General features: G+C 46.5%; 2 protein-coding genes across 6 annotated transcripts in view; one reads left to right on the top strand and one right to left on the bottom strand.

The window, feature by feature from the left end:
* The window catches only part of Ap4s1 (adaptor related protein complex 4 subunit sigma 1), a 49,770-nt gene extending 24,383 nt beyond the window's left edge, over positions 1–25,387 (bottom strand). For 3 of the 5 annotated variants that reach the window (XR_005092732.1, XR_005092733.1, XM_037210543.1), the window contains exon 1: positions 25,087–25,387. The gene's annotated coding sequence lies outside the window, so the exon portion shown is untranslated. Of the gene's footprint in view, positions 1–574; positions 660–25,086 lie in introns of those variants that run through there. The other 2 variants (XM_028869675.2, XM_028869676.2) reach the window with 2 other exon arrangements.
* Strn3 (striatin 3) overlaps positions 24,457–27,991 on the top strand; it is an 88,473-nt gene continuing 84,938 nt past the window's right edge. The window contains 2 exon segments of the mRNA XM_028869674.2: positions 24,457–24,848; positions 24,851–24,981. Of these exon segments, the coding sequence (XP_028725507.1) occupies positions 24,686–24,848; positions 24,851–24,981 (294 nt within the window). The 5' untranslated portion in view covers positions 24,457–24,685.

Below are 27,991 nucleotides of genomic sequence, written 5' to 3'. Positions count from 1 at the left end.
ATCTTCCCAGTCACTTTATTACTACTTGGTACATCACACTATATTATAGCCAGATGTGTAGCTGAGGCAGGAGGATGGTGAGCTGAGGCCAGCCTGGCTATATAGTGAAACTCTATGTAAAACACAAAAACAAGCCGGGCGGATCTCTGTGAGTTCGAGGAAAGTGAGGTCTCCAAAGTGAGTTCCAGGAAAGGCGCAAAGCTACACAGAGAAACCCTGTCTCAAAAAACCAAAACAAAAAACAAAAAACAAAAAAACCCCACAAAAACAAAACCAAGAAAATCCATCCTATTTGTATCTACAATAAATGAAAGAAATGGTGTACAATGTTGGGTGGTGGCGCACGCCTTTAATTCCAGCACTCGGGAGGCAGAGGCAGGCAGATCTCTGTGAGTTCGAGGCCAGCCTGGTCTACAGAGTGAGTTCCAGGATAGCCAGAGCTACACAGAGAAACTCTGTCTTGGAAAACAAAACAAAACAAAAACCAACCAAACAAAAAGAAATGGTATAAAACAAACATGGTATATAGATTAATCTGACTTATTTGTAAAAATCAATTTTGATACTTACTTACCATTTGCAGACAAATATCAGCTGTCACTTTAGCAGCTGTAATGACAAAGCTAAGTTTCTGATTCTACTGCCAAAGAGACGGACACGGAAGGACAAAGCAGGCAGGAACATCACCTCGTGGTCCCTGAGCACTACCTTAGCAACAGTTGTTTGCCCAAACACCATGACTAAAGCAACCCGAGGAGAAAACTTACAACTTCCAGGTCACACTCCATCACTGGGAGATGGAGGGCAGGAACAGAAGCAGAGACGATGGAGGAGTGTTGCTAATGGGCATGCTCTAGCTTGGGCTGAGCATGGTGGCACACACCTTTAATCCCAGAACTTGGGAGATAGAGGCAGGTGGATCTCTGTGAGTTCAAGGCCAGCCTGATCTACATAGTGAGTTCCAAGAAAAGCGGGGCTAGGTAGAGATTCTGAGTCTCAAACAAACAAAGACTCTACCTCATGTCAAGCTGACATAGAACTAGCCATAATAGATGTTTGGTAAGGGTCATAAAAGATTTATAGAAGATTCCACGGTGAGGAGGGCAACAAATGAGTTTGTTTCTGAATGCAAAAGGTATCTGTTTGTGAGGTATCCATGTCTGTTCAAGAGTGGAATTAAGTGCCTGTAAGATGACTCAGCATGTAAAGGTGGCTAAAGATGACCTAGTTAGATCCTTGGGACCAACAGGCTGGAAAGAGAATGGTCTCTGGCACGCTGTTCTTGACTTCCACATGTGCACTGTGCCATGATTGTGTGCTCACATGCACACCTAACTAAATAAATGCAATATATTTTTTTCAATGTTTTTTTTTTAAAGTTATTTACTTTTATTTTATGTGCATTGGTGTTTTGCCTGCAGGTCAGATCTTTGAGTTACAGACAGTTGTTAGCTGCCATGTGGGTGCTGGGATTTGAACTCAGGTCCTTTGGGAGAGCAGTCAGTGCCCTTAACCATGGAGACATCTTTCCAGCCCCTGCAATACATTTTTTTAAAGGGTGGAATTAAGATTCTACAACAGGGGCTGGAGAGGTGGCATGTGATGACTGTGTCATGAGTCCCCCAGAGACCACCAGGAGTCGAGTTCGTATGCAAAAGTAAAGAACATTTGTTGAAAGCTCAAGCTTGGGCTTCCCGTCCATTATGACACAGCAACTGGATCAGGGAGAGTGCTGAGTTCAGTTATGGCAGGGATTTTAAGGAGTCAAGGATGAGGGGTAAGGGAATTCCAGTTCAGATGGAAGTTGAACTCCTGATTAGGCAGGGGTGAGTGAGTTAACAAAAATCTTTCCAAAGAGGGATTGGTACTGGTGTTGCTGCAAGAAAATTGGCAACCTATACATAAGTGATGTAAGCTATCCTTTATGTCTTGGAGTATTTAGTACTTGTTTGTCTCAATTCTGATTGGTCCCCTGCAGGGTTTGTGGCTTTTCCTGGTTATTGTAAAGGTGAGGCCTAGTCCCAGTGTTGTTAGTCTGCAGCCTGTCATGGCTGCACTGATGTTAAGTTAGGCCTCTTCATTACCCCCTCTACAAGTAAGTAGAGAGGACACAATCATGGGTCCTGTGGGTCTGGGAGTTCTAGGGATGATATTGAGACCAGAGGACCATGAGTTGGGCTATGTTGACTCTTTCCCAAACAGAGGCCATCAGACTGTTAATCAAGCAAGGTCTTAAGGTCAGTAAGAGGATAAGGATTAGAAGTGGTCTGGCTAGTGCTGAGAGTAGGGTGGTTAGCTAAGGAGACCAGTTAAAAAGACCCTCATATCATCGAGACTGTTCCTGGATCCCCTGTTTTTTTGTGTTTAATATCTATTTTATGTTGAGGGAAGAGCTAGACCATCTTATAGTACCCCTTTCCTGCATTTAGGATCATATTATGAATGCATGGGGTCAACCCAATGTTGTGGGCCCATCATCCAGATGGGGCACTGTAATGAATTTCATTCTGCATGGTCAAGGTTTTACTTTTGCTGGACTGTCTCAGAATGATTGACATGTACGCAGCAGGTTTCCCCCAAAGGGAATTTGCCTTTGACTTAGCACTTCCAGTCTGTTAAGGGGACAGGGATGATGTATTCTCTTCTGTAGCTGCTTCCAGCTAAAATTGGGGTGTTGGTTGTCAGGGCCCAGGAAGGTTTAAAGGCTAGTCAAAGGCTGGGCAATGGGGCATTTATCAGGAGCATCTGGTTAGCTGTTCCTAGTGAAGGAACAGGGAGCAATCACATCAGCTGGACTGATTCACATCAGCTTTCAGCAAGTCCAGAGCTCAGCAGTTTGCAGTCCATAGGTGCTCCCTGGGTGATGTCTGTTAAATCTGCTGAGACAAATGTAGACTAAGGACAAAAGTTAAAAGTTTAATAGAAAACCTTATATTTGGAACTTTTGTTTATCGGGAGTCCATTTGACCTGTGACAGGGGAATTTAAGCTTTATGACCTTTTCGACTCTTTGCAACAACTGTCTCAGGCTCAGGCTCAGTTTTTAAAAATTATTTATTTATTTATTTATTTACTTTTTCCGAAACAGGGTTTCTCCGTGTAGTTTTGGTGCCTGTCCTGGATCTCGATCTGTAGACCAGGCTGTCCTTGAATTCACAGAGATCTGCTTGGCTCTGCCTCCCAAGTGCTGGGATTAAAGGCATGCCCCACCTCAGGCTCAGTCTTTTTTTTCTTTTTTTTCTTTTTTTTTAAATGGCAAGGAATTTATTAGGGGATTAAAAACTCTCTACAGCACAGGAGATTTATCATAGGATCCTGGAAAGCCAAGCCATGGTCCATACTGTTTTTCTGCCTGGTCCATCTCAGCATCCAAAAACCATGAGGGAGAGAACACCACATACGTGCATCTCGGTTCTTAAGGGTCCTAAGAGGCCATACCCTAGGGGGAATGTACTTCAAGGTCATAGGCAGGTAGAACAGTTACTTGCTTCCTCTTTAGGGGCAGTGCTTCAAGGTCAAAGCCAGAGCAGCTACCCACTACATACACCTTTGTTATTTACTGGAAAGCCCTGGCTAGATAGGCATCTCATGACCTTTTGGGCAGTTCAGAATGTTGTGTTACCACCCAGAACCAGAGAGACATTCATGTTCCATCCTTTGATCAGTTATCAATGACCTGCAGTTTTTCAAGCTGCTGCTGAGGCGGGGTGGGGGTGGGTGGGGGTGGGTGGGGTGTGTGTGTCCTGAGGATGGCTAGAGAAACCAGATTGTTGCCTTGTTCCTAAAAGCCTCTGTTACATCATTCACACCCCCTCCAAACCCAATCCCTCTAACTTCAAACCAACTTTGCCCTGCTTCCTCTTCCACAAGTTCTCTTTCAGCTGGAGTTAGGTTGAAATCCTCTTTTGCTGGCTGGAGAAATGGATTAGAGATTAAGAGCACTGGCTGTTCTTCCAGAGGTCCTGAGTTCAATTCCCAGCAACCACATGGTGGCTCACAACCATCTGGAATGAGATCTGGCACCCTCTTCTGGAGTGCAGGCACACATGTAGGCAGAACACTGTGTACATAATAAATAAATAAATCTTTAAAAAAACAAAACAAGCTGGTCGGTGGTGGTACATATCCCCCCCCCCCCAGACAGGTTTTCTCTGTAGCTTTGGAGTCTGTCCTGGACTAGCTCTGTAGCCCAGGTTGGCCTCGAACTCACAGAGATCCGCCTGCTTCTGCCTCCCGAGTGCTGGGATTAAAGGCGTGCGCCGCCGCTGCCGCCGCCGCCGCCACCCGGCAAACTGTGGGCTTTCTGAATCAAGTGCTGTGGCCCAGGCCTGGGAAGTCTCACAGCCTGGACCTGTTTGGGGCCCCTGCCTCCTCTGCCCAGGTTCTCAGGACCTGGCTCCAGGGCAGAGGCTTTCTGGCTATTGGTCTACAGTGGGATACTCCCTCCCCAACTGAACAGGCTCAGTCTCTAAGGGAACTTGCAGAGGACCTGGTTTGGTTGCCAGCACACACCCGGCAGCTTACATCCATCTGTAACTCCAGCTCCAGATCTGGTGCCCTCTTCTGGCCTCTGAGGCATCACGGACACACATGACACATTGACATACAGGCAAGCAAAACTCTCTCTCTCTCTCTCTCTCTCTCTCTCTCTCTCTCTCACACACACACACACACACACACACACACACTTTAATTACAAAAAAAAGTGCCTCTACAATAAACTAAGCCCTACTGAAACAGGCAGATTGCACAGGAGAATTCTACCTTTGGCAAAGGAGTGGTTCTGAGACTAACCAGAACCCCAGCCAAGTTACTGAGGCTGAGGCACACAGTCACAGAGTCTTCTGAGGCACACAGTCACAGAGAGTCTGCTGAGACACACAGTCACAGAGTCTTCTGAGGCACACAGTCACAGAGAGTCTGCTGAGACACACAGTCACAGAGTCTGCTGAGACACACAGTCACAGAGAGAGAGTCGGCTGAGGCACACAGTCACAGAGAGAGAGTCTGCTGAGACACACAGTCACAGAGAGTCTGCTGAGACACACAGTCACAGAGAGTCTGCTGAGACACACAGTCACAGAGAGTCTGCTGAGACACACAGTCACAGAGAGAGAGTCGGCTGAGGCACACAGTCACAGAGAGAGAGTCTGCTGAGACACACAGTCACAGAGAGTCTGCTGAGACACACAGTCACAGAGAGTCTGCTGAGACACACAGTCACAGAGAGTCTGCTGAGACACACAGTCACAGAGAGAGTCTGCTGAGGCACACAGTCACAGAGAGAGAGTCTGCTGAGACACACAGTCACAGAGAGTCTGCTGAGACACACAGTCACAGAGAGAGAGTTGGCTGAGGCACACAGTCACAGAGAGTCTGCTGAGGCACACAGTCACAGAGAGAGAGTCTGCTGAGACACACAGTCACAGAGAGTCTGCTGAGACACACAGTCACAGAGAGTCTGCTGAGACACACAGTCACAGAGAGTCTGCTGAGACACACAGTCACAGAGAGTCTGCTGAGACACACAGTCACAGAGAGTCTGCTGAGACACACAGTCACAGAGTCTGCTGAGACACACAGTCACAGAGAGTCTGCTGAGGCACACAGTCACAGAGAGTCTGCTGAGGCACACAGTCACAGAGTCTGCTGAGACACACAGTCACAGAGTCTGCTGAGACACACAGTCACAGAGTCTGCTGAGGCACACAGTCACAGAGAGTCTGCTGAGACACACAGTCACAGAGAGTCTGCTGAGACACACAGTCACAGAGTCTGCTGAGACACACAGTCACAGAGTCTGCTGAGACACACAGTCACAGAGAGTCTGCTTTGCTGTAGACTGGGCAAAGTAGTTAAGTCAAGCAAGACACGAGTACGAACGTTTTGCTGGGATTTTGTCCAACTGAGATTAAGAGCATGTGCTACCTAAAGACTTGAATTTTTGGATGACAAAGCTACCAAGTTGGGCTTTCCCACACGCCTGTGGTGTTCCTCCAGTTTGCTGACCTGAACCCCGGGGGACAGCTGCTTCCGGCTTAAGAAAGTGAGGTGAGGTGACTGGCAAAGGCCAAGGGTCTGGCCTCCTACAAATGTTTACTCTGTGAGTGGCTGCTATCACCATCTCCTTGTTGGAGCTACAAATAACCTGACTGGATGGCAGTTGCTCAGATTTTAGTTGCTGCTCCCCACAGTGCTAGGGATTGAACCCGGGGCCTGCACACGCTAAGTCTGCACCTAAGCGCCCGCCTCAGCCCACGCACTAAGCTGCGCCGTATCTTCTCCCTGTGCACCTTCTACTTCCTAAGCCCTGGCAGACAGGTGCCTCCCTCACGACAACCTCATGTCCTGTGCTCCAAAAGGCGAGGCGCCGTGTAGTAAAGCCCGGGCTTTCACGGTTCACTCGCTGGACAGAGCAGCGTGCCATCTAGACCAGCTCACCCGGGGACAGGACAGCTGGGCCGTGTGGGAGGCCCGTGGTCATTCACTCCCTTTTCCAGGGAGAGAAACTCCCTGCTGTGTGTGGAGCTGCCACACGTTCGTTCTGTGGTGGTTAGTCATAGGTTACTTTTATTCTCCTTACAAATAATTGCCAGTAGCCAGGGTGTGGCAGGGCATGCCTGTGATCTCAACACTTGGGAGGTGGGGGCAGGAGGATCAGGAGCTCGACTTCATTCTCACTGATGTGAGTTCAAGGCCAGCCTGGGACACATGAGACCTTTGGTCAAAACAGTAACAGTAACGAGAAATGATCATCCTTTCAGTAAAGTTATTTTTATTTTTTATTCATATAATAAGGCATCTTTACTTTTGTTTTTAATGTGTAATTACAGCACATGCCTGTAATCCCAGCACTTCAGAGGCTGAGGTAGTAGACTCAGGAGTTCAAGGTCCGTCTGGGCTAAATGAAACCCTACCTCAAACAACAATGACAACATACAAACAAATTGGATTAATTGTGATTTGTTTTTAAAGTAGTAAAAATAGTTAATTAAGACAGGGAAAGGGCTTCCTTGAACGGGAATTGGCCAGTTCACAGGAAAAGACCTCGGCTGAGGAGTCTCTTGTTTTCACACAGGTATATGGAGGCGAGCGGCTCTTGTCTGCTACTGGCCCTCCTCCACCATGCCAGTCCTCCTGTTCCTTCCTCCAACCAGCCTTCCCTTCTGCTTCCGCTTCCGCTTCCGGGACATGCATTCTCTACCACCCTCCATCGCCCCCTTCTCCTCACTCCCTTAAACCGCTTCCTCCCTTCTCAATCCTCTCTCTACCTCTGTGTCACACATGGGTGCACACACACACACACACACACACACACACACACACACACACACACACACCAAGATTCTGCACATGAGGAAAAATTGCAATATTAGTCTTTCTAAGTCTGGTTATTTCTCAGTAAAAGTATTCTTTGTTTTTTTTTCTTTTTTTTTTCTTCGAGACAAGGTTTCTCTGTATAGCTTTGCACCTTTCCTGGAATTCGCTTTGGAGACCAGGCTGGCCTCGAGCTCACAGAGATCCACCTGCCTCTGCCTCCCGAGTGCTGGAATTAAAGGTGTGTGCCACCACTGCCTGGCTCTTTATTATTTTTTAAATATTTCTTTATTTGGCAGGAGTAGTGGCGCACACCTTTAATCCCAGCACTCAGGAGGCAGACCTCAGAGTTCCTAGACCAGCCTGGGTTACAGAGTGAGTTTCAGGACAGCCAGGGCTACACAGAGAAACCGTGCCTTAAAAAAAAAAAAAAGACATGGCATATGTATGTGCATACATGTACACACACAAACAAAATAAAAATTAAATAAATTATACACATATACTTGTATTTCAATGGCTAGGCAAAAGAAAAAAAAACTATTTTAACGGGATACCCATGGTTAAAATTTTGCCTTTAAATGTCCTGGTTGCATTAAGTGGTAGAATGAGATGGAAAATGATCCTGCTGAGATGTTACATCAACGGATCATATTGCTTTCCACCTTCCAAGGCCAGCATTTTCTCTTACTGACCTGAAGAGTAAGGATGGCAGACAAGGACATTTGATCGATACTTCTCAGGATACAGGTTTTCCAAAGAACAGTCTCCAGCACCTGCATGCTCATCTACAGTCCCCGGACTCCGTAAGAGCGCGTGCTCAGGGAAACAAAGTGCTCGACTGTCACTGCTTCAGAATGTACAATGCCAGGATAAACAAGACACTCAGTGGAGACTCGAGACAAGAACATGTCTGAGAAGTGAACCTGCATGCAGCAGGCACCTGCCCCTGCTTAGTCATCAGGAGATCAAGTACGAAAGAGACTGAAGGAAGACAATCAAGAAGAGTACATGCTTAGACAAATGATGGGCATGGTGGGTAACAGGGATGAAGTTCCTGTGTTCTTGAACTGTGCTCAACAATACACAGGACTGTGGAGGATGTCCTGACATGACGATGAAGTAGGAGGTCACACACACAAAAGCCTGTATAAACAGGAAGAACAGAGAATGAAACTTCACCAGGGAAAACACCACCCAAGGTGTCAGGGTGTCCTAACACAGAGGATCTCAAGAGGAAGAGAAAATGGAAAGGAGTTTGTGTGGGCCGTGTGTGCACATCTGAAGGCCAGAAGATGACAATAGGTATCCTCCTGAATTGCTTTCCTTCTTAGTATCTATCTATCTCCATCCCATCCATCCATCAATCTATCCACTGTTCATCTATCTATCCATCCATCATCCATCCATTATTGTTAGTGTATGGATGAAAGTGGGTGCATGTGGAAGTGAGAAGACAACTTTCAGAACATTCAATAGCTTTGGGAATGATTGGGGAATATTTTATTATTCTTATTAATATTTTCCCTTTTTGTTTTGTTTTGTTTTTTCAGGACGGGGTTTCTCTGTGCTGTCTTGGTTGTTCTGGAACTCACTCTGTAGACCAGGCTGGCCTTGAACTCAGAGATCCACCTGCCTCTGCCTTCCGAGTGCTGGGATTAGAGGCGTGCGCCACCACACCCGGCTTACAATTCTTATTTGCAGTACTAGGGATCAAACCCAGGGTCTTGTGTGTGGCAGGCAACGCTCTACCTCCAGCTTACACCCTCCTCCCAGTGCTCTCTTTTCTAGTGCCATGGAACCATCTGGAAAAACTGAACAAGTCATTGATGATGAAGAAGAGGCGGCAGTTTCTGGGAATGCGAGTGACTTCTGATGATGGCCAACATCCTTTCTGGCTTTTTCTGTACCTCAAACAGTCCCTCTTGTAATACACAAACACAAATCCCTTGACCAAAGTATTTCTTCCTATGCTGCCTAAAAGTTGTTTGAAGACTCTACCACCACCATTTAAAAAGCAAGTTCCAGGCTTTCTATCTAGATGGTTCCCTGGGTAAAGGGGTCTGCAGCCAAGCTTGACAATCCGAGTTTGCTCCCTAGGTCACACACAGCGGAAGGACAGAACAAACCCCATAGTTTGTCCTCTGATCTTCCACCCACGTAAGCACCCCACATGTAGAACGCATGCACACGCATACAGAATAAGTAAGTAAATGAATACATAAGTAATATTTGAAATAGGGAAATTCTGGGTTTAAGATATAGCCCGTTTGGTAAAGAGCTTGTATAACATGCCTGAAGCCCTGGTATGTATGTTTTATGACCACATAAAACAGGCACGCAGGCACAAGCCTATGGTCCTAGCACTGGGGAGGTGGAGACAGGAGGATCAGCTACAAAGCAAGTTCAAAGCCACTGAGGGATTCACGAGACTCTGTCAAACATTTTTTTCTCCACCTAGAAAACGGATCCTAGTTTAGTACACAAGTAAGTACAGAGTGACAGCTGAGCACACGAGCGAGGGCTGGGCTGTGTGGCTCCACGGTTACTGCCGGCCAACTGTGTGGTCGCAGCGAGATAGTTCATCTATTTGGTTAAGTCTCCTGGGACTACCAGCTGTGCTTCCAGCCCAGGCTGTTGGGAGAATTCAAGGAGTTGGCCTCTGTGACGTACATGTTAGTGTGCTGGGCAGATGGCGTGTAGCAAGGCCTGAAGTGTTGACTAATGCATGCAGGACATCATACTGCCTCTCCCCAATCATCCCAGTTACCCATAAGACATGGGACACACTGTCTGCGACCTAGGCAATCAGTATGTGGTTATGAGTTCTGTCAGCAGAGCTGGGATTTAGACATTTTGTTTGCAACATGGTACCTCAGACAGGGCTGGAACTCTATATATCTGAGGATGACCCCGGTCTTCCTGCCTTTACCTCTCAAATAGCTGAATTACAGGCATGGAGCCTGGCTGTCTTCTTACTTCATGGCAGTACTGAGGAATGAACTCAGGACCATGCACGTGCTAAGCAAGTGCTCTACCACTGAGCTACATCCCTTTTTACTTTTTATTTTTATTTTTTTGGTTTTTCGAGACAGAATTTCTCTGTGTAGCCCTGGCTGTCCTGGAACTCACTCTGTAGACCAGGCTGGCCTCAAACTCAGAGTTCTCTGCCGCTGCCTCCTGAGTGCTGGGATTTAAGCTAAAATGTTTTTATCATGATGACTTTGAGAGATTTCTTACATGTGATCTAGTATAAAGTCATATGTATATATGAAACAGAGGATCACCAAACAATATTTCCTCGCACTGTGTGTATTATACTTTGATTGCTGTGGGCACGTCCACACATGCCATGGGTAAGTTAGAGGGCAACCAGAAGTTGGTTCAGTTCTAACATGTGGGGTCTGAGATCCAACTAAAATTGTCAGTCTTGGTGGCAAGTGCCTCTGCCCACTGAATCTTTATCCAGCTCATTGGCCTGCACTCTGATTTTTCAAATGGCATTTTGTTTTGGAAAAAAAAAATGTAGTTGAATGGTATGGTATGGTATCTCAATCCTAGAATCTCAGGACTCGGGAGGCTGAGGCAGGAGGACTGACATGAGTTCTAGACTAGCCTGATCTAGACGAGACCTTGTCTGCAGAAGAAGAGAAGAAGTGAGCGAGCCAAGTATATTGAGTTGGTGGCACATGGCCTACAGTCTGGCGGGGTGGGATCTCTGAGTTCTGCAAGTCTGGTCTGCAGTCTGGTCTGCAGTCTGGTCTGCAGTCTGGTCTGCAGTCTGGTCTACAGTCTGGTCTGCAGTCTGGTTGCGTGGTTCAGTCTGTCTCAGTCTGGTCCACAAGCTATACAGCCAGACCCTGTTTCATACGAAAAATAACAAAGGAGAAAAGAGGAAGGAAAAAAATTGGGGGGGGGCGGGAAGAAGAGGGAGGGAGACACTGTGCCAGGCATGGTGGACAGTGGGCAGCACCAGCAGACACTGGGCCGGGCACGGTGGACAGTGGGCAGTGGGCAGTGGGCAGCACCAGCAGACACTGGGCCGGGCACGGTGGACAGTGGGCAGTGGGCAGCACCAGCAGACACTGGGCCGGGCGCCGTGGGCAGTGGGCAGCACCAGCAGACACTGTGCCGGGCATGGTGGACAGTGGACAGTGGGCAGCACCAGCAGACACTGGGCTGGGCACGGTGGACAGTGGGCAGCACCAGCAGACACTGGGCCGGGCGCCGTGGGCAGTGGGCAGCACCAGCAGACACTGGGCCGGGCACAGTGGTTCAGAGTGTGACCTCACATGTGGACAGCTGAAGTCCAAGGGGCCAGCCTGGGCTACACAGCAATTTCAGGTCAGTCTGTGAGACCTTGTCTCAACAAAACAAATAAGAAAGGGAAGGGAGAATGAGTGTACATGTGCTGGGATTCACCTTCTCATTTACCAGGTAGCTCAGGAGGTCCTGGGGTTTGGTCCTCTTCTTTCGTTCCGGTATCTGGGCTCTCACTCCTCCTCCTAACTCCAGCTAGAGTAACATGACATCAGGCTATAACCTGGGGAGCCTCTGGTACTTGCATTCTCAAATGGAAAAACAGCTATCTTACCGAGTGGAGGCAAAGACCGAATGAAACAAATGGTGAAATTCTTGTAACAGAGTTAGCATGCTGACTTATTTTAAGGCCTCGCTATTTAGCTGATGATGGCCCTGAACTCAAGATCCCCCTGCCTCAGCCCTGTGCCTACTGCTGCACCATGGCATCCACCTATGCTGACGTTAAGTTCCTCCCTTCATGTGGATTAAATGAGAAAAGACTGATAAGATGGAAAGAAACAGGTACAGGTCTGTACTTTCAAAACTTCATTAGTCTTTTAACTTGTTATACTTTTCTAAGTGTGACCTGATAGATTGTAAAAACAACAAAAATATGACAGTGATTCTCTGCCTTTGAACTCAGCTGTTCCAGTCTTAAGAACTTATCTAAGACATAATTAACAATGCACCTGAAATGTCTATTCTGTAAGAGTGAGATGAGGGAGAAGGCTTCTTGTTAAGTGAACACAACCTTGATGCCTTTGACCATTTAAATTCAATAGTCAACACAGGTATGGTGGGTCATTCTTTTAATCCTAGCACTGGGGAGACAGAGGCAGGAGGATTATTGTGAATCCCAGATCAGCTTGGGTTATATAATGAATTATAGGCAAGCTAGGGCTATGGAATGAGATCCTATTTCAAAATGAATAAATAAAATGAAAACAGAAAAAAAAAAAAACCAAATAGATACATACAGGCTATAGACAAGAATAGGAACTGTATAAAATAATGAAAATATAAAAACAGAATATCACATTCTATATTCACATGGATTACAGTTATGTGAAAGAGATATCTAAATATAGATTAAAAATAGAGCAGACAGATAAATCTTGAAAACACTAGGTGAAGGAAGTTAGTAACAAAGGATGGCATATTATCAAACTCTACTCACATGAAACATCCAGAGCGGGCACATCTAAAGAGTTGGAAGACTTGGGCTTTTCAGGTGTTAGGGAGTGTTTTAGTTAGTGTAGTATTGCTGTGATGAGACCCTGTGACGAAGGCAACTCTTATAAAAGCATTTAACTGGGTGCTTTCCTAGTTTCAGAGGTTAGTCCATGATCATCATGGCAGGAAGCTGGCAGGCATAGGGCTAAGAGTTTATTTTACATCCTGATCTGCAGGCAGGCAGGCAGGCAGGCAGGAAAGCAGAGAGAAAGATACTGGGCCTGGGGTGGGCTTTTGAAACACTACCCCCAACAAGACCACACCTCCTAATCCTTCTCAAATAGTTCCACTAAGTGAACCGCAGGCATTCAAATCTATGAGCCTATGGGAGCCATTCTCATTCAAACCACCAGAGGGAGTTAGAAGGTGATTTCTCAAAGGCAGGAATTTGTGCTAATAGTTGCACAATTATGTGAGCGCAGGAAAAGCCATTCACGTTTACAGTATGTGAAATAGAGCTATTACAAGAAGTTACAGGCAGACTGATCAGACAATCTGGAAGATCTCTCAATGGCCAAAGCTGTAACTGTTTGAGCAACACAGTATTGATTTACCTGGTGGTTAATATTGTCTACTTGATAGGCTCTAGAATTATCAGAGAAAGAGGTGTACGGCAGATGATCCTTATTAGGTTAACTGGGCAGTACCAGTCCCTGGGTTGGGGGCCTGGGCAGACTACACAGGGGAAGGCGGCAGCGGCGGCAGCAGCATCCATTGCTCTGTGCTTCCAGATTACAGGTGCAGTGTGACCAGCAGCCTTAAGCTTCTGCCACCAGGGCCTTTCCTGCCACGATGGATCCTCCAATCGTGGGCCAAAAGAATTTCAGTAACAGGAAATGTAACTAAAACACACTACAACACAAAATATGAAATACACATGGACACAAATACATCACAGCATAAACAGACAGCTAACTCAGGAAACGAAACGGGCCATGCTTGTGCAGGGCTTACAGGTACCAGGCGCTGTTTTAAACACTTGACCCACCGTCTGCCAGTCCTTCTAACTGCCCTGTGAGCTCCAGACTCCTTATCTCTCTTTTACAAATATGGAAATATGTTTGCTAAAGTTATATGACAGAGGAAGGGTCCAGTTTCTATCGGTCTGGCTTCAGTCACTGTATTTCCTCCAGGACTCGTTTACCTCTGGCTTTGTCTAAGGCCGTGATTCTCAACCTTCCTGATGTTGTGACCCTTTAATAAACAGTTCCTCATGTTGCGGTGACCCCCATCATAAAATTATTTTGTTTCTACTCTTCATAAATTTTGCTACTGTTATGAATTGTGATGCAAATATCTGATATACAGGATACCTGGTAAGCGACCCCAAGGGGTCATGACCCACAGGTTGAGAATCAATGATCTAGGTCTAAAGAGTAATCATTTGGCTAGAATGATTGCACATATCCATATTCTCAGCACTCAGGAGACAGAAGCAAGAGGGTCAGGAATTCTAGGCCAGTCTCTGCTAAATGGCAAGTTAGAGGCGAGGCTGAGCTACATGAGACCCTTGTTCCTTACCATCTCTCCCTCCTTGACAAAAGAAGAAATGACTTAGCCATTTAGTGACGGCCATAATCAGATCACAGACGCACATTTTTCACACTCCATTCACTAATATAAAACTACTGGAAATGGGAATGTAGCTCAGCTGTTGCACACTTACCCAATAAGTGCAAGACTCTATGTTCTGTCCCCGGAACCATAAAAATAATAAAAGGAAAAAGATCACTATGTAATTAGTCTGGCCTTAAACTCAACAAAGATCCACCTGCCTCAGCCTTCCCAGTGCTGGGGTTAAAGGAGTGTGCCATCCACCACGCCGAGCCATTTTTTAAAAATTATTTATTTACTTACTTATTTTGGTTTTTTAAGATAGGGTCTCTCCCTATTGGGCCTTAATGAAAAACTCTCCCCTTCTGATGCCAATGGGGATTGAGAGCCCAATATGGCCAACTTGTCAAACATTAACGTAAGCCTAGAACTGTAGCCATGAGACTGGATTCTCTAGAAGGCAATGTATGGTAACTGCTTTTTCAAGTATGTTTGAGAAAGTGTCACCCAGACACCTTGGAGATTAAGGATAACCCTGAAGGTCACTGACCTTCATTTGTTAACAGTAGCATGCCAGCTAAGCCTTTTTATTTTCACAATCCTCTTCAAGCTGGTGTAGTACCTACTTTTCAGTAGCCCTGTGCAACATTTATTGGCCTCCTGAAATTCATTTAGCCCCTCCCCTTTGAAGATACCTTAAAATTTATGAGCCTGAATGAAGCCATTAAAAGACCATTAGTTCTGCTCCTTGTGAGCTGCCTGTTTTTTCTTTATGGTTCTTAGTTGTTCTTTTGCAGAGCTGCCAGCTTAAGTTGTGCTGGGATCAAGAAAAATGGGCCTTGGCAGTTCGTGTTCATGGAGTTGTATCCATGCCAGTGGATGTCAACATGCTCCAGAAGAGAATTTGACATTGCTGCTGCTGTTTTTGCTGTTATAGCAGTGGCGGCCACTGCTGCTATTGTTTCTGGGATTACCATTTCATAATTGCTTACTACAGCTAGCACAGTGGAGACCCTGGCAGCAAAAGTAGCTACCACAGTTAGTTAATCTTTCATTCTATTGGGCATGATAAATTTAATTCAGTAGTTATATACATTTCGATTGGCTTTGAAAATTATAAATTTATAAACTCAAGTTCCATTTGCTTTTGGGATACCATCTTATAAGGACTCCAGTTTGCAGTAAGGCTTGTTAAGGAAGGGAATGGCTCAGTTGCCTTTAGCCTACTGGCTATGGGTGGGTTAGGACTTCTGTTGGTCTTTTCTGTGTCAAGCACAGATTGCAAGCCCAGCGCCACTTTGAGATCTTCGGCAGCAGTTAACTCTGCAGCTCACACACGATTGAGCCTGTATGATAATGAGTATTCAGAGACGGGTAATACCTGGGGGGGCACTCACCAACCTAAGACAGAGCACCTGTGTGGCCTGGGCAGGCATCTCCATGATGGGTAAAGTGACCTGCTGACGTCCCATGCAACCTAAGTCAGAAGCTCATTTTTTAGTAAAAGGGGGACCTGTAGGTCCCTGGCCCCCGTTTTGGGTAACTGTTGCCTTGCTTGCTGACCTTGACCTTGATATCCTCCCTATGCTAATTCCCTACCGGGTTCCACCCTCTTGAATGCTTAAGGGAAGTTCCTTGTCTGTGTATCCTGCATAATGGGCATTAACAGCTTAGATGCAAGATTGTAAAACATTGGTAGAGAACTTCTGCCCTCTGGGGTTCTCCCATTGTGCTGTAAGCCTGTATTTAAGACCTCTTCCCTCCTTCAATAAACAGCATTCGGCATTAAAAAAAAAATTCAATAAAATACTTGCAAACTGAAAAAAAAAAAAAAAAGATAGGGTCTCTCGGGGTTGGGGATTTAGCTCAGTGGCAGAGTGCTTGCCTAGCATGCGCAAGGCCCTGGGTTCGATCCTCAGCTCCACAAAAAAAAAAAAAAAAAAAAAAGATAGGTTCTTTCTAGCCACATTAAAAAAAAAAAAAAAAAAAAAACCTAAAAATATCCAAGAAGAACCCAGCAGTGGTGGCACATGCCTTTAATCCTAGCACTTGGGAGGCAGAGCCAGGTGGATCTCTGTGAGTTCGAGGCCAGCCTGGTCTACAGCGTGAGTTCCAGGACAGGCTTCAAAACTACAGAGAAACTCTGTCTCGGAAAAAAAAAAAAAAAAAAAAAAAGTAAAGAAGAAAAGTTCAAGAAGTGACTCTGTAATTATGTAATGAGACTATTTAGGACACCAAAGCTAAAGCTGCTACTGCAGAGAGAGGAGGAAGCCCTGAGCGATTTAAGTCCTGAGTGAATGTGTGCTGTGACAGTGCTCAGACCCACAGACAGATGGGAAAGCAACCCTCCCCCAGGCCGGGAGGTTAAGTCTCGTCGGGAAATGGCTGAGGGTCTAGTTCAATGGCACAATGCTTGTCTACCTTGCTCAGAAACATGAATTCAATCTTCAGTATTGCAAAAACAAAATATTCTTATTGCTACCCTCAACTAAGAGAAACAGAGTTCAATAAGAATTGTTTTAAATGTCTCTAAGGAATTTTGCAATCCCAGCTACTGGGGAGGCTGAAGCAAGAGAATCACCAATTCAAGCCCTGTCCTGGCCACACAGAGTCTGAAGCCAGCCTGGGCACCTTAGCCAGACACTGTGTCAAAATAAAAAGTAGGGCCAGCACGCTGTCCCAGTGGGGTCGATGGAGGAGTTTGATGACCTGTGTTTGACCCCGATACCCATATGACAGAAGAACTGACTCCTGTAAGCTGTTCTCTGACCTCCACGTGTGTGCCCTGGTGTATGTTTGTGTGTGTGTGCGCGCGCGCGTGTGTGTACTCCCCCAACACACGAATGAATGAATGTAAAAGAAAAGGGCTGTGAGGAGGAACGGTGCTAGCCTAGCATGTAAACAGCTCTGGGGTCAATTTCTAGTACTGGAAAAGAAAAAAGAAGTTCCATCTTTTTCCGTGGGATAACTGGCATACTTAAGGTTGGCTATTAATAGAAAGACACAATTCAAGTTTATTAAAATGTGCTATCATAAACAATATACTTTTGTGAAATTTTTAGCAATTTAAAAATATTTTTAAGGGGCTGAAGGTATGGCTCAGTGGTGTGCATTGTCTATGTGAGGTTCTGGATTTGATCGTCAATACCAGAAAAGAGGAAAGAAAAAAAGAAGAACAGGAAAAGACCAAACCAAACAGGACTAGTCAGTCTTCAAAGAAGAACAGTGTCCTGCCCAGACTGCTCAGCGCAGGTCTCCTTTGCCTGGCACCATCCTTTGGAACACCCCCTAATGCTCCACTGGGAGACAAGCCACATTCTTAAGCTTGTCAAGTTAGCACCTTGGAAAGCCTGGCCAGTTTCCCATTGGTCATATTTTCCAATCATTCTGCTCTCATGTTTAGAGACCCGGTTGCACATTCTTAGCCAATGTACAGAAGAGGGTTCCAGGCAAAATCAATCTCTCTCTCTCTCTCTCTCTCTCTCTCTCTCTCTCTCTCCTCTCTCTCCCTCCCCCCCCTCTTCAATTTTGACATCTCTGTAAGTTAGCTATTACACAATATTAGCACAGCCTACTTTTTTCTGACTCATATTACCCAGGAGACAACTGAAGAAGGAATCTGGACTAAAATCTTATATAGTACCCGGGGTTTCTTAAAGGTTTGGTGCCCATTTTCTATAATCTGTAAAGATCCTTTTCCTTTTACACACAATATTTTATTTTCAGGATTCAAGTACCCTCCATATATATTGTAGTTTTCATAGCCTCAAGCATCTTCTGTAACGATAAGTCAATATCTGACCTCATTTGGCAGGCGAGGCCTCGGTGCGGGCTAGAGCTGCCTCCTCCTTTTCTGTTGTATCTGCACCATGTGTGGTCTGCTCCTTTGGTTTGAACTCAAACTCGTCAGGTCCCCCCCACCCCCAGACAGGGTTTCTCTGTGTAGCCCTGGCTGTCCTAGAACTCACTTTGTAGACCAGGCTGGCCTAAAAAAACTCAAAGATCTGCCTACCTCTACCTCTCCAGTGCTGGGATTAAAGGCGTGTACCATCATACCCTGCTCACGTCAGTTCTTATCAAACCTTTGGTAGGCTATGATATGTTTGCCCTCTTTATAAACGTAAACACCCTGTAGGGTCCTGGCCCCTCGTTTTAGATAACTGTTGCCTTGCTTGCTGACCTTAACCTTGATTTCCTCCCTATGTTAATTCCATGCCAGGTTCCACCCTCCTGAATGCTTAAGGGAAGTTCCTTATCTGTGTATCCTGCATAATGGGCATCAGTAGCAAACTTCTGCCCTCTGGGGTTCTCCCATTGTGCTGTAAGCCTGTATTTAAGACCTCTTCCCTCCTTCAATAAACAACATTTGGCATTAATTTAAAAAAATAATAAAATAAACATAAACACCTTGCTATTTCCCAGAGTAACTGTATCCCCTGAAACTACCTAACTATAATTTCAAACATGCTAAGGATTCAGGAACCAGAGACTAATACTGAGCCCAGTCATAGAGAGCAGGCAAATAGTGAAGGGAGACTTTATTTCTTTGTTTCCAAATGCACACACACTCACTGATATGAAAGGGTGGGGACCACTTCCTATTATACAATGGAGCTTGCTAAAGTCCCCAAGGACTGTGTTGTGGCTTGTCCTCCCAGTCATGAAAATAAGAATGCTGGTCATATCCTTTATGGGGAGGAAACAATGACTAAAACAGGATCTATGAACCTGCTGGACTTCTTCAGCGGGAAGATGACAGGTGCTCAGACACCAAGTGCTTAGACAATCACAGGACTACTTAGTTCCAAAAGGAGAGGAAAAACTCCTCATATGTCTCCTATGGAATGACTGATAAGAAGGTATTTGAGCCGGGCGGTCGTGGCGCACGCCTTTAATCCCAGCACTCGGGAGGCAGAGGCAGGCGGATCTCTGTGAGTTCGAGGCCAGCCTGGACTACCAAGTGAGTTCCAGGAAAGGCGCAAAGCTACGCAGAGAAACCCTGTCTCGAAAAACAAAATGAAACAAAATGAAACAAAACGAAACAAAACAAACAAACAAAAAAGACGGTATTTGAATATTATCTATTCCCAACTTGTTTAAAAGCTGGAATTCCCTGATATACTTTGGCTTGCATAATACATGTAAATTAAATATGACAAGTCCAGCTTGGCAAAACCAAAATATATGAGTTCAAATGTTAGCTGTAGGAAAGAGAATAAAAAGTACCCTGTTGTGGAATATTACTGTAACTATGTAAAGATGTGTTACATTTGTTTACGCTGCTTTTGTTTAATTATGTAAAGATGTGTTGTTGTTTCACCTTGTCTGCCTAAGGCACCTGATTGGTCTCATAAGAAGCGGAAAAGCCAATAGCTAGGCAGAGAGGGACAGGAAGGGCTGGTGGGCAGAGAATAAGTCGGAGGAGGAATCTAGGCTTGAGAAGTAGGAGGAGAGATGGAGGGAGAAAGAGAGGGAGACGCCTGGGGCCGGCCAGACACAGAGTAGGACATACAAAACATAGATGAAGAGAAATAGGTTAATCTAAGTTATAAAAGCTAGTGGGACAAGCCTAAGCTAAGGCTGAGTGTTCATAACTAATAGTAAGTCTCATGTCATGATTTGGGGGCTGGTCGTCTGAGAGAGCCTGCTACAGTACCCTAAAAACTAAGCTGATTAAACATACAGGCATTCTTTTTGGTTTTTTTTTTTTTTGGTTTTTCGAGACAGGGTTTCTCTGCGTAGCTTTGCGCCTTTCCTGGAACTCACTTGGTAGCCCAGGCTGGCCTCGAACTCACAGAGATCCGCCTGGCTCTGCCTCCCGAGTGCTGGGATTAAAGGCGTGCGCCACCACCGCCCGGCTCTTTTTGGTTTTTTGTTTTATTTTTAAACAAGGTCTCACCGTGTGCTTTAGGTTAACCTGGAAGTCATCATGTAGCTAAGGGTTCAGACTCACAGCGATTCTTCTGCCTCTGCCACACCTGGCTGAACTAGGCTTTGTTGAAGATCATCATAAACTGAGCAAGCTAGTGTCCGTTTGCAATCTCAGCACTTGGTGGCCAGAACAGGAGAATCACAAGGATCAAGGCCAGCCTGGGCTACAGAGTGAAACCTGATTTCACCCTCAGCCTACTCATGCTCATTCTGAAACCAGGAGAATCTGGGCAGGGAGCAGGGATGAACAGAATTGGTGAAAGGACAGAACAAATAGAGGAAATGACTCAGCCATAGGTCAGAGAGGGAATTCCAGTTAGGTAAGTTGAATTGTGGGACTGTAACCCGGGAGAACTCATTATCTGAAGGTCTAGAAACTCATTTCAGTGTTCTCAGGAGTAGTGAGTGGCCAAGAAGCCCAGTGGTAACGGCGTCAAACCGCATCCCAACATTTGTATTGTTAATACTTGGGCAGTTCAAGTCATTTACCCAGACTGGTTGTGAAGGAAGACTGTACTCTCAGTACTTGAAAAACTGAGGCAGAAGGATTTTGAGTTCTAGACTAGGGCTTTACAGCAAGACACTACACACAGACAGACGACAGACAGAGGGAGGGGGTAGCTGAGGAGATGGGTCAGTGGTAGAGCACTGGTGGGACAGGCGTGTGGCACTGAGTTCAGATCCCCACTGCCCCCATAAAGCCGGAAGGAGTAGCAAATGTCTGTAATCCCAGTGTTCCCACCGCAAGTTGGAAGACAGAGGCAGGAGACTATCCGGAAACTGCATGGCCAGCTAGTTTTTTAAACAAAGTAGCAAAGGAGAGGCGCCTCAGTGGTTTGCATACTTGCTCCTGAGAGGACTAGAGTTTGGTTCTCAGCATCCATGTTAGACAGCTCACAACCACATCGAAGTCTAGCTCCGGGGGGACCCAACAGCACCTGTGCTCACATGCGCACACCTCTCCCCATAATGCACGTAATTCAAATTAAGATAAGATATCTCAAATAAGATAGAAAGCAAAAACAAACACCAGAGGTTGTCCTCGGATATTCCATACAAGCACCAAGACTTGTATACTTCTCATATACATCACCTCTCTGCTATCCTCAAATAAAAAAGGATTGGTTGTGGTAGTGCACACATGATATTAATCCCACCACTTGAAACACAGGAGAACCAGGAGTTCAGTTATCCTCAGCAACGTATCTCAAGTTCAAGGCCAGCCTGTGGGCTATACGAGGCCTGGTTTCAAAAAACCCAAAACAAAAAAATTAAAGACTGAAGTGATATGAATATGAAAATATTCATCTTAGGTGTAAATTTAAGTTGCTCATCAAACACTACTGAGGACCAATCCCTGTCTCAGCAGTGTGTATAGGTGGAGGGGTAAGGGCAGGGCCCTGGGCGCTGCCCTTGAGCAGCCTACAAGCCTGCACTAAGTCACTCCAAAGTCACAAACTGTTGTTACTGACATTTAGAAAACTGTGGTTAATGTATGTATAATCAACTGGGATTTGTAAGCTTGGAAGCAAAGTTTTAAAAGATCTTTTGGAACATACTTATGCAAAGGTATGAAGTCAGGATGGTTGCTATTAAGTAATTTGCTTACAACAGGACTGGAAACTCTATTAAGGGCAGAGAGGGGGTATGTACAACCTGAAGTGTGGGTCCATGTATCCCAAGTGGGCCTGGAACTCACTATGATGATCTTAAATTCCTGATCCTTCTGCCTCCACCTTCCAAATGCTGGGATGACAGACGAGTGCCACCATGAAGCTTACTTTGGGCTCTGTTCTAAATTTGGAGATGACTAAAATATTTAGGCAGAGGTGACAATGAATCTGCCTAAGAAGAAGACTGCTCTCTCTCTCTCTCTCTCCCTCTCTCTCCCAATAAAGCTCTAAAAAGGTGAAGAAGAAGAAGAAGAAGAAGAAGAAGAAGAAGAAGAAGAAGAAGAAGAAGAAGAAGAAGACGACGACTGGTCAGGCAGCAAGCAGAGTGATGTGGAGGAGACAGGAAAGAAGTTTCTGAGAAAGGACTGGATGTCTGGGTTAAATGAAGGTACTAGAGTATAGTATCTTTATAGCTTTAGGTTTGGATAGTGTCATCCAGTAAGACAGACAATAAAAGAATAAAAGAGCAACACAGTTTTCTTTCTTTCTTGAGCAACACAGCCCCTCACACCCCCCCGGCTGAGGACCGAACCCAGGGCCTTGTGCTTGCTAGGCAAGTGCTCTACCACTGAGCTAAATCCCCAAACCCCACAGTTTCTCTTTTTGCAGGGGGCTGGGTGTGCAGCCTTACCTTGTGCTGAAGTGTTAGGTATCTTGCTCTTTTGATATAATCCTCATGAAAGCGGGATCCAGGCCATTGAAAGAGCTTTGCACTGTGTATGTGAAAGGGTCCTGAGGATGTGTGTAAGATATTTCTGAGCTTTTTTGTGTGTCTTTCCTCAAGGAACTGGACTGAATGAACTAGCTGTATGCTGGTTGTTAGTAAGTGAAGAAACAGTACTCTAATCACATGAAGAAACAGTATTGTTATCTAAGACCTCATTTCATACATAAATATGGCAGTAAGAATAAGTGTAACAGACCCAATCAGTTCTTCACTAATTATAACGATCCAGCAGACATGACAAAATAAAGCATACTACTTTGTCTCTGAAATTACAGCCTGAGGGGCTCCATAGTGAAAAATTTTATAGGCTTTCATAGAGAAAATAAGTTTAAAATGCAACCAATTTTATATTCAATTTCCTGTATAGCTGTAAATACTATACCTCTTTTCATTATGCTGTTAAATATTCCTTTTGTCTTATTGTGCAACTAAACCGTTATTAGCCCCCCCCCCCCCCCCCCCCGCCCCCGCCGCTTTTCGAGATAGGGTTTCTCTGTGTAGTCCTATAGTCCAGGCTGTTTGGAACTCGATCTGTAGACCAGGCTGGCCTCAAACTCAGAGCTCAGGCTGTCTGCTGGGATTAAAGACATGGGCTGTCATGCCCAGGAGCCAGATTATTAGCTCTATTAACTTAAAAAACTTGTAAATTTATGAGGATAATTTCTGTGAAACCAAGCACAGAAAAATATTACATCGGTTAAAAAAAACCGACCTTTTATGTGTGTATTATTTCACTCTAAAACCATTTCACGATGAAGATATTGTTGCTGTTGACTGAGTTAATTTTAAGTTGTATTCACAATATTTTTATTCTGTTTCAATCAATATTTCTGCCACTAATGGCAATCGGAGTTCATTCACTTCTAAACATCAGAGTCCAACTTCGGGTGTCTTTGAAAGTTATCTTTTCCAGTCCACCCACCATTCTCAGGAATCAAGATATCACTCCACTACCTCTTGTTCCAGTAAAGAATGAAGCAATCCCTTTAAACTCCCCCAAACACAACCTATCTCAGAATAATAAAGACCGAAGACAAGTGACAACAGGTAACCAGGAGCACATTAGTGGGACCAAAGAAGCAGGTCGCGGCTTTGGCCCAGGAACCAGTGAGAAAGTCGGAAGAATCTGGGCCATTTGCCAAAGGTGAAACGTCCCCTAGATCCTGGAGACGGACTGGCGCTATGAAACCAAAGCGAGTGAGTGACAGGCAGAGGAAGAGGCGGGGCCCTTCGGAATGGAGCAAAACACGCCAAGAATTCTAGAGCAACGTCAGGCATTCCAGGGCAGTACGAAGTCAGGCTCGAAACCAGCTCCAAAGGCGAGGCCGGGGGGGGGGGGGGCGGGAAATGAGCTCAGCCCACACGGCTCCTGAGAATGTCTGCGTGAAAGTCAGCCACCAGGAAGCCCGGGGCCCACGCGCTCCCCAAAGTCACAGCTCCAGCCCGGGATTCCCACCCGGGAAAGCAGGGGGGCGGGCGCCTGGGTGGGGGGCGGGACCCAGGCTTTTCCCCGCCCCCCGTGTCCCCGCCCCCTGAGAGCGGCGCATCCCCAGTGCGCCTGCGTAGGGTGAGGCCGGACTCTATTTGGTTATCCAGCGTGCGGCCGCCGAGGCGTTCGCTACCCAGCGTGCCGTGCGCGCGAGCGGCGGCCCTACGTCCGTCCTCCCCCGTCCGTCCGCCCGTCCCTCCCTCTCCCTCCCTCCCTCCCTCCCGCCGCGGCCCCCCTTTCCCCAAAGTGAGTGAGTGAGACGGGCAGATGGAGGAGGGACTGTAATGGCGGCGGCCGGCAGCTCCCTGCTCTGATCCGCGGCAAGCACACGGCAGCGACCCCCCTCCCCGGCCCTCTCCCGGGCGGCCCCCGCCCTGCCGTCGGCGCGGGGCCACCGGCCCGGCCCGGCCCGCCGCTGTCGGGTCTCTCGCTCTGCGCCCCGGCCGGGGCCCCACACACAATGGACGAGCTGGCCGGAGGCGGCGGCGGCGGCGGCGGCGGCGGCGGCCCGGGGATGGCGGCCCCTCCCCGGCCGCAGCAGGGACCCGGGGGGAACCTGAGCCTTCCGCCGGGCGCGAACGGAGCGCCGGGCGGCGGGGGTCCGGCGGCTGCCGAAGCGGCGGGGGCCCCGCGGGCCCCGAGCTGTCCCGGCCGCAACAGTACACTATCCCGGGGATCCTGCACTACATCCAGCACGAGTGGGCTCGGTTCGAGATGGAGCGGGCGCACTGGGAGGTGGAGCGGGCCGAACTGCAGGTACCTCGCCCGGGGGGTCGAGTGCGGGCTGCGGGCCGCCGGGGCGCGGGCCCGGGGGTGGGGCGGCCGCGCGGGCCGGCGCCCCGAGGGGCGGCGGGGACCTACCTGGGGGAGGCTCCGGCGTGGCGAGCGGCGACTGCGTCCCCGGCGCCCCCTCCCCCGCTCCCGCAGCGGCCGGCTCCCTCCTCACAGGCGGCGCGCTGCGGGCATCCTCGGGGCAGCCATTTTGGCTTTTAGCATGGCGTCTGCGGGGCTCCTCCGCTGGCGCTCGCCGGGCCTCCGGGCTTGGGCGCAGCGCCTCCGGGCGAGAGGCTGGCGTGGGTCCGCTGGGCACCGAGTTGGCGGCGCTTGTCTGTCCTTTGGAGGTTGGGAACCCCCGGAGAGGGCCTGGGGTGAGTGGCTCGCCTCCTGACCCCGGCACCCCCTGCCGAGGTGGCGTCCTGCCCCCTCCCCCGCGCCGCGGTGCGCGGTTGCCCCTTGACAGCCACGCCGCTTCGGGCTAGGATCTCCTACAATGGCTTGCGAGCCGCCGGCGAAGTTTGCCTTCCCACCCTCAACTTTTCCATGCCTGGGCTGCCGCCGGACTGGACTCGCATTTCCTCTAGCGCTTAATGATTCATCAACACTTTTCATTGCAATTTTCTCTTTTTGCGTCGGCTTGTCTAGACTTTGCCTTCTACATCCTTGTTTTTCTCATACAAAGCAGAAACCGGTCTATCTGTACTGTATGCATGAAATGTCTGCGGGAAGAATTGGTCTTAATTTGAAGTAAAACGTACTTTTTGTTTTGGTACCAAGCGCAAACAAAGCTGAGCGTCCACGTAATGTGAACCTCTGATAGACTTGAGTTATCCTAACTCTTGGAAGATGGTAGTGTCGGGTTCAAGCCTTAAAGTTTCAGAATTGCTGCATCTCTTGAAAGGATTATTTGAGTTGTAGAATAGTTGCATTTAGTTTTAAATTCCTTTCCAGGGTATAACTTGAACTTAGAAGAAAAAAAAATGTATGCATCTAAACGTTGCACCTGTTTTTAGGAATTTTGGATGTAAGGAATATTGTTCATCATTATACACACACATACAACACACCTTTGGTGAATTTAGGAAGAAGTAATGTTGAAATGGAAGATTATGTAGAAAAGGTGTTCTCAAATAAACATGAATCTTCAGTTTGGTGTATGGTGGCACACGTCTCTAGTTCCAGCACTCAGGAGGGAAAGCAGGTGGATCTCGGTGAGTTCAGGCCACTGTGGCTTACATAGAGAGTTACAGGACAACCAGAGCTACATAGAGTCTATCTCAAACAAACAAACAAGTAAAAGACACATTAAAAATAATATTGTTTCGCTGACAAAAGCATTGCAAAACCAGTGATTGGACCAGTAAATACTTGTTGTAAGTTTTTGTTTTGTTTGAGACAGGGTTTCTCTGTGTATCCCTTGGCTGTCCTAGAACTCAGCTCTGTAGACCAGGCCTGCTTGTCTCCCAAGAGATGGGATTAAAGGTGTGTACCACCATACCCAGCTCTGTGTGTGTGTGTTTATTTTTTATTTGTATATGTGTGCCTGAATGTATGTATGTATGTATGTATGTATGCATGCTTGTGCACTACATGTGTGCAAGGGTCAGAAGACAGCATTGGATCCCAGTAGTTACGGATGGTTATGGGTGGTGGGGTATTGAACCTGGTCTTCTTCATGAGCAGCAGTTGCTCTTAACCATGAGCCATCTCTCCAGACCCTGATTGTTTTTGTTTACTTGTTTTTTTTTTTTTTTTTCCTTTTTTTTTTGACACAGGGTCTTATATCCTATGCTAGCCTGGTACTAGACTGGCTTTGAACTCAGATATTTGCCTGCCTCTGCCTCCAGAGTGCTGGGATCAAAGGCCTGTGCCACCACTGCCTGCTGTTGTGATTGTTTTGAGACAGAGTCTCTGTAGTCTTGGGCAGCCTGAAACCCACTATGTGTAACAGGCCCTTTTCTCTCTCTTAGAGATCCATCTGCTTCTGCCACTTAAATGCTGGGGTAAAGGTTTGCAGCACCTCACCCAGCAAGCCAGTAAACTTTTATTTTACTCCACAAAGTGGGTTAAGTTAAACTTAAAAATCTTACGTATTTTATATGACACCTTTAGTTGATTCGGTAGTTTTAAAATTGTGCTTAAGAATACTTTTGTGGGGCTGGAGAGATGGCTCAGCGGTTAAGAGCACCTGCTGCTCTTCCAGAGGTCCTGAGTTCAAGTCCCAGCAACCACGTGGTGGCTCACAACCATCTATAATGAGATCTGGTGCCCTCTTCTGGCCTGCATGCATACATTCAGACAGAACATTGTATACATAATAAACAAATAAATCTTTAAAAAAAAAAAAGAATACTTTGTGTTTTAGAGATTGTAACTTTCAAAAGCTTAAGTCAAATTGCCTGTGGTTTCTTTTAAATTTGTAGAGTCTACTTTGATATGCTTGGATTTGGAGTTTTGTGGGCATACAACTTTCCAGTACAATGTGATGCCAACTTAATATTCCATGTGGGTAGACTGAGGTTAAAGTATTCATTAAAAAAATACATTGAGGCTTTTGCTTACTTTGATGAAACACCAGTTCCTTATGTTTGATCCTTGTACTGTTCATTTTTATTGGTTTTCAAATTAGCAATTGAATTTGTCACTCAGGCATGGTTAATGTAAATAGGTAAGAAAGCTTCTTGTGTCCAAATGAACAAGTTTTACATTATTGAAATCTGTGTTGTCAGCCTTTACTCCCTTCTCCTTTTCATTGTCCTGTCCTTTACAGCAGCAGAGGAGGACTGGAAGGATTTTGTTGCTGGACTTCTTCTTTCAGATAATCTCTTATATGGTAGCTCTGATAGTCTTTGTTTACTTGCTTTTTTTTTTCTCTTTAAAATATTGTGTGTGTGTGTGTGTGTGTGTGTGTGTGTGTGTGAGAATATGTATGTATGCATTCGAGAGTGTGAGTGTGCACACAAGTGCAGGTACCCCCAGAGGCCAGAGG

Source organism: Peromyscus leucopus, chromosome 14, assembly GCF_004664715.2.
Source record: "Peromyscus leucopus breed LL Stock chromosome 14, UCI_PerLeu_2.1, whole genome shotgun sequence".
In the NCBI taxonomy this organism is placed as follows: domain Eukaryota; kingdom Metazoa; phylum Chordata; class Mammalia; order Rodentia; family Cricetidae; genus Peromyscus; species Peromyscus leucopus.
This window is presented reverse-complemented; position numbering and strand designations above follow the sequence as displayed.